We start from the raw sequence: 6,000 nt of genomic DNA on the forward strand, positions 1-6,000 counted from the left end.
TAAGACCCAGAGGTCAAAGGTCATGCCAGAAGTGGAACCTAGGTCATTTCTGACTCCTAGTCAGTCTTCAGCACACTGCTGGTTTCAAAGTTGCTTCAGAAACACCACTGAATTTGACAATTAAGGCAGAAATTAACACTGATGTGTGATCTTTCTATTTTCTGCATGTTACAACCTTCATGTTTTCCTAATCCATTAATTTTACATTATGGGTCTTCCAATTTTTCCACAGTTCTAAGGGTCATCCTTGCTGTTGCCTTTTGCCTGGTGTCTGGTGTCCTCTTGGTGCTGCTGTTTACCCTCATCCGTCATGGGCCCTGCTGGCAAAGAGACCCCTTTCGGCACATTTGAACAGATGGCTGAATAAGGCCGACGCACCAGACCAACCTCCTGGACGCAGTACCTGTCAGTGATGCCTCATTGAAAGGACAGGCTTTCACCATGTGGACATCACCCTGCCCACACCCTTCCCTTTGAGCCTGTCAAGAGCAGGGTCTGAACCCATAGTGACCAAGGGACTGATGAATGAACCTCAGGTTACTTGGTTAGGCCTCCTGATGGTTGCACTCCTTATCGTAGTGCAGGCTTCTCATTCAGCTAGAAAGAGGTTCTTCTGCAGAGGATAGTTGTAGTCTGGCATGGATATCCAGAAAGAAAGAAGGAAGTTAAACTCCAATCAGCCTAATGCCTGCAAAGAGCAAATGGTTACAACTTGTGACAAAGACATAGATTAAAGGAGACTGGATAATGAGGACAGTTACATTAGAAATAGCATCAGGTAGGATGATTCTTAAGAAATAAGAGCCAATCAGAAGGTGTAAATAAGCTGTTAAGTAAATTGAATACAAACACGTACACACTCCTGAAAAGAAACTCCTACCCAGTGTTTGATAGCTAACAGATTTCTGTATGTGTATATATACTGACACACATACATACACTTAGCAGTATTGAAACTGCCTTAGAGAGAGGTATTTAATTCTCAGAAACTGTAATATCGACTACTGTAATTGTAGGTCAGGTCATTTTCCCCACAATTTCTAGAATGGGGAATAACTAGAAAGTCCATGAAGCCATGTTTCTTTTTTCTACCTCTACCACGAGACTATATTTTTATAGTTCCACTTTCTTTATTTCATTTTAAAAGAGATTTACTTTCATGAGAATTTTCATGGCCATGATGAGATAATAACGTATTTAATCACCACAAATAAAGCTAAAATTCCCAAGCAGTGAAGTAGAAAGAAAAATGGGATGAAGGTTGATGATCCCCTGCCGCAGCTCTGCACTGGCCTTAGGGCAACAACTTGGAACAAGTTCTTTTAAGTCTTTTAAACCTTGGTTTAATTATCTAAAAATGAAGAGTCAGGACTAGATAAACATAGAAGTCACATCTAGTTCTCATATTCTGTGAACACTTTGTTTTTCATTTCATCTTATGAATTGGTCACTGTCCAAGCAAGCATGTTCATGAATGGTACCATTGCAGTAAGCCTGATATGTGTTCTAAACAGTCGTAACCCATGCTGAGCCTTTAACTATCCACTTGGTGGGAAATTCAATCTGATTCATCGGTAGGGATCTTCACCTTCTCAGTTATTACTAAAGGTCCTGGATGGAATTGGTGGGAAGAGTTGGATAAGGGTCCATTAGGCTGTTATCTACATTGGTCTCCAAAAAAAACCCCACTGTCTATTCCCACATGGTCTCCCGAAGGTAGGCAGAGGACATCTATGCATGGCTCCCAAGACCATGAACTTGGACTTCACCATCCTGGCATTGTCCAGTCCCCTACCTGGGACAATACCTATCAACCAGAAACCCTCCTGAAACTCCACCACATCTCTTAGTCTCAAGAATCTTCCTCTCTCCTTGGATTCCACAGCTTTCTCTTGATAAACTTCAAACACTTACCTCTATCACCCTCACTTTCTATGTAATTTAAACTGAGCTAAGACTATGCAAAAAACAAAAACAAAAAAATCTTGAGAGGGAGTTGTGTCCTCTTATCTGGCATCTGCTTCTTCCTCCAGTAACACAAAAGGCATGTAGGCAAAGAAATGAAAGATCTGGCTTCATCCTCAATGTGGGAAGGGGTAAAACATCTGTTAACAGGAAAAACAAATAACAAATTACTATCTCTATATAAAGTAGCCAGTCGTATTAGTAATGAGACCATAATATCTTATGCCAATAAGTCATGAGACTTTAAAATAGAAGTAGAAAACAGAACCACAAGTCATGGATCTTCTCATTTAACAAACATTGTTAGAGGACCTACTATTTGCTAATCGCTGGCCTAGAAGCTAAATTGTCCATCCCTAATGTGATTATTAAGGTGTTTGGCCCCAACAACAGCCTTCTACAGAGTTGGTAGAATGTGAAAGTAAAAGCCTTCACAAGCTTTCCCTAATATCATCTTTTAATACTGTCAATGTTTAATACTTTCTATTAATACAGTGTTTAATGCTTTCTATTGTTTCAGTGGGAGGAGGTTAATATCTACCATTTCTCTTCCTTCTCCTATCTCTTGATTATTGCAAAGAAAGCTGTCACTCCCAACGGAGTTGTTTCTTTTCCCTTCCACAGAGCTACTCTGTTGATAAACACTGTAATTGGTTTTCATAGTTCAAGGCAGAGTGAAAAATCACAAGTGACAAATGATCTTTGTTGATAAAGCAGAGAGCACAGATGTGCTCTAACATTCCCCAGGAAATAAGCTAATCGTCCAACTTCAACAGAAAGATATACAAATTCTCTCTACTGATAAAAGTGACTTTTTCAGATGAGTCAGAGAAGCTCAGTTGACATGAGGAGAAACATTGTTTGAAAGAAAATCGTTAGGATTGAGATAACTTCTGCTCTACAATGTATTCCCCACATCTGAACCACTATAGAGGCCTTTGAACAGAATTAGAATAACATAGTATTTACCACATCAATGTAGGGAAACAGACTACCATAAAAAATATCATCAGTATATATGTAGAAAAGTTCTAAGGAAGTCGAGGTGGAGTATTCCTAGCTAGAATGGTATTGCATAAAGAAAGCATTAAGAAAATATGATTATAAAAAGAAGAATTTGTGGTATTAGAAGAGTATAAGACTTAGAAGCAAACATTTTGTTGGAAGTCATTCAACCAAGAAACCTTTTTATGTGAGAACTGGCATTTCTACTGCCTGAATTCAGTCATGGTCTCTGTTTTCCCAACTTCCTATTCTCTTTCGTCTTGTTCTTATATTGCTAGCATTGATTCTCTCTTCATAGCCAGGGGAGCTTCTTGGTAACTGAAAACCAAAATACTAGTTTTCTCCTTCAGAACTCTTTTTATAGAAACCCCATTGGAGCAGTAATGAATGTGTGCTACATTTTGGTGCCTTGGACCAGGAATGTCGAGTAGAAACATAATGCAAGCCATGAATAAGTCCCATATATGAGATTTAAAATTTTCTAATAGCCACATTATAAAAAGGAAAAATTAATTCTAATAAAATTTGTGTAACCCAGTGCACTGAAAAAAATCACTTCAACACATCACTAATATTTATTGAGATATTCGTCAGGTTTTTTATAGTAAGTACTTGAAATCTGATGTGTATTTTACCCTTCTAGTACATCTCAATTTGGAGTAGGTACAAGTCAGGTTTCAGAAGCTATATGTGGCTGGTGGCTACCATATTAGACAGTTATACTTTTTACCAATGACAAAGTTTTTGAAGCAGAAAGAATGTTTTGTGTTTGTTTTTTTGTTTTTTTAATTTGCAAGATTCACTTTCAGGTTATGGTGAAGAAAAGAAAGTCATCTTTTATGTGCCTACATCTTACTATTTTTGTGTGTGCTGAATTGATCAAGGATTTTTCTGAAATGTTTTATTTGTAGACCTATCTTCACAGCAACACCCCAAATATTTCCAAAACTATCCTATACTAAATGAGCTATTTCTTCTTCTTTTAAAATGTCTAAAGACGGAATGTGACAACACACCTTAGAAGTTCTGCAAGATTGGAAGAGGGGTATTTTTAAAATTTTTTATTAAATTTTTTATTATAAGAAATTGTATTTAAAACAAAAATAAATTCAGATGATACAGAAGAGTATAAAATACAAGATAAAATGTCTTTTTACCCATTTCTAATCATCAGAGACAATCCTATCAACAATATCTGGTTTTAGTTATTTTGGTGACTAGCATGAATTTTATGAACTATACTTATACCTAGATTTTCTGAAATTTTACATCTTTCCCTGCTTTTATAACCCATGGTGTCCTCTTTCTTGTATTATTTTTTTCATTTTCTTTAAGTAAGTTTTTAAAGGACACTTGAGCACTAAGCTTTCTGATTCTGATATGGCCAAGTATGTGTGTATTTTGCCCTCCCACTTACCTATCAGTCAGCAAGGTATACACTTTTAGGTTGAAAATCATATTCCCCCAGAATGTGAATGTAGTATTCTGTTGTCTTCTTAACACACAGGCCTGTTGATGAGAAGTCTGATTGGTATCATTCTCATCCAATGTAAGTAATCTGGTATTGTTTATTTCATTTCTTTTCTTTTTTTCTTCTGAAATTTTAAAAAGATATTTGTTTTATTCATGGAATTCTGAAATTTCACTAGGATGTATTTAGGCATGGGTATTTGTTTTTCTGTCTAATTCTGTCTGGCATATACAGGTCTTTGACTTAAAAAAATTGTATTCTTGAATTTCCTGGATCTATCCTTATTGCTTCAACTTTTCTCACATATTTTCCAGATTTTTATTTTATTTCTCTACATTATAGGAAATTTTATTTCCAGAACATGAACTCAGTCTTCAGCAAATCTGTTATCTTCTCTTCTTGTTATTATTATTTTAAGAATACTTTCCTATTCATTGATTGTTCCTTTTTGATAATGGCCACTTCTTATTTTATGAATGCAATCCATTCTTGAATATCTTTAAGAATCCTACTTGGAATTTTTTTCAAATTCTCCTCTGCTCCCTATACTATCTCTGTTTCTCTGGGCTCAGTTGTTGAAATGTATTAATCCTGGACCTTCTTTTAGACTCGGGTTTTTCTCAGGTACTCATGAATCACAATCTACAAATAAAGAACTCTGTGCATTAGTGGGGATGGCTGGTCTTGGTTTCCCTTTTAGTCATGAATATCTGTTTTCCCAACAAATGTCTTTTTAAATAACTGCTTTAAAATTTTCATTTGCTAAAAAAAAAAAAAAAAATTTCATTTGCTAGGGGCACCTGGGTGGCTCAGTCAGTTAAGCATCCGACTTCAGCTCAGGTCATGATCTCACGGTTAATGGGTTGGAGCCCCGCGTCGAGCTCTGTGCTGACAGCTCAGAGCCTGTTTCCGATTCTGTGTCTCCCTCTCTCTCTGCCCCCCCCCCGCTCACTCTCTCTCTCTCTCTCTCTCTCTCTCTCTCTCTCTCTCTCTCAGAAATAAGTAAAAAACATAAAAACAAAATTAAAAACAAAATTTTCATTTGCTAGTTGCAACATCTATGTCATCTCTGGACCCATCTTAATTGTCTTTTCTCCTATATATGGGTTATGTTTTCCTGTTTCTTTGAATGTAGAGTAATTTTGGGCTGTGTCTTAGACATTGTGAATGTATATGTGGTAGAGACTCTGGATTTCATCGTGTTCCTCAAGAAAGTTGTTTTTCTTAAGCAGTCAGTTAAATTGGCTGAAATCAAACTACAGTTTCCCCTGCAATGGACAACAACTCAAATCTCAGCTCAGTTCTTTTAGCCTAAATTAGGCTGCTTGGAGTCTTCCCTGTATATAGTTAGGTAAGCTATGGGGGTCAGCCATAGAGTTGGGTAGAGTTTATACATAGAACTTGGGATTTCTCTCCTCTGGCTTTCAATTTGGGGGAATTTCCTTTTCACTTTTAAGAGGCTATGGGTGTCCCCCTCCCAAACTCTGTCCTCTGGTACTTCAAGTGGGTAACATTATGTTTTGTTTTGTTTTCTCCCTATGCTAACCATCCCAAACCCA

General features: G+C 36.9%; 1 protein-coding gene across 2 annotated transcripts in view; it reads left to right on the top strand.

The window, feature by feature from the left end:
• The window catches only part of ACP3 (acid phosphatase 3), a 51,042-nt gene extending 45,926 nt beyond the window's left edge, over positions 1-5,116 (top strand). For both annotated transcript variants that reach the window (XM_077752281.1, XM_077752283.1), the window contains one exon: positions 233-5,116. In XM_077752281.1, the coding sequence (XP_077608407.1) occupies positions 233-351 (119 nt within the window). In that variant the 3' untranslated portion in view covers positions 352-5,116. The remainder of the gene's footprint in view (positions 1-232) is intronic.
• Positions 5,117-6,000: the final 884 nt, after the last annotated feature.

This window comes from Crocuta crocuta, unplaced genomic scaffold, assembly GCF_008692635.1.
Source record: "Crocuta crocuta isolate KB4526 unplaced genomic scaffold, BGI_CrCroc_1.0 scaffold580, whole genome shotgun sequence".
In the NCBI taxonomy this organism is placed as follows: domain Eukaryota; kingdom Metazoa; phylum Chordata; class Mammalia; order Carnivora; family Hyaenidae; genus Crocuta; species Crocuta crocuta.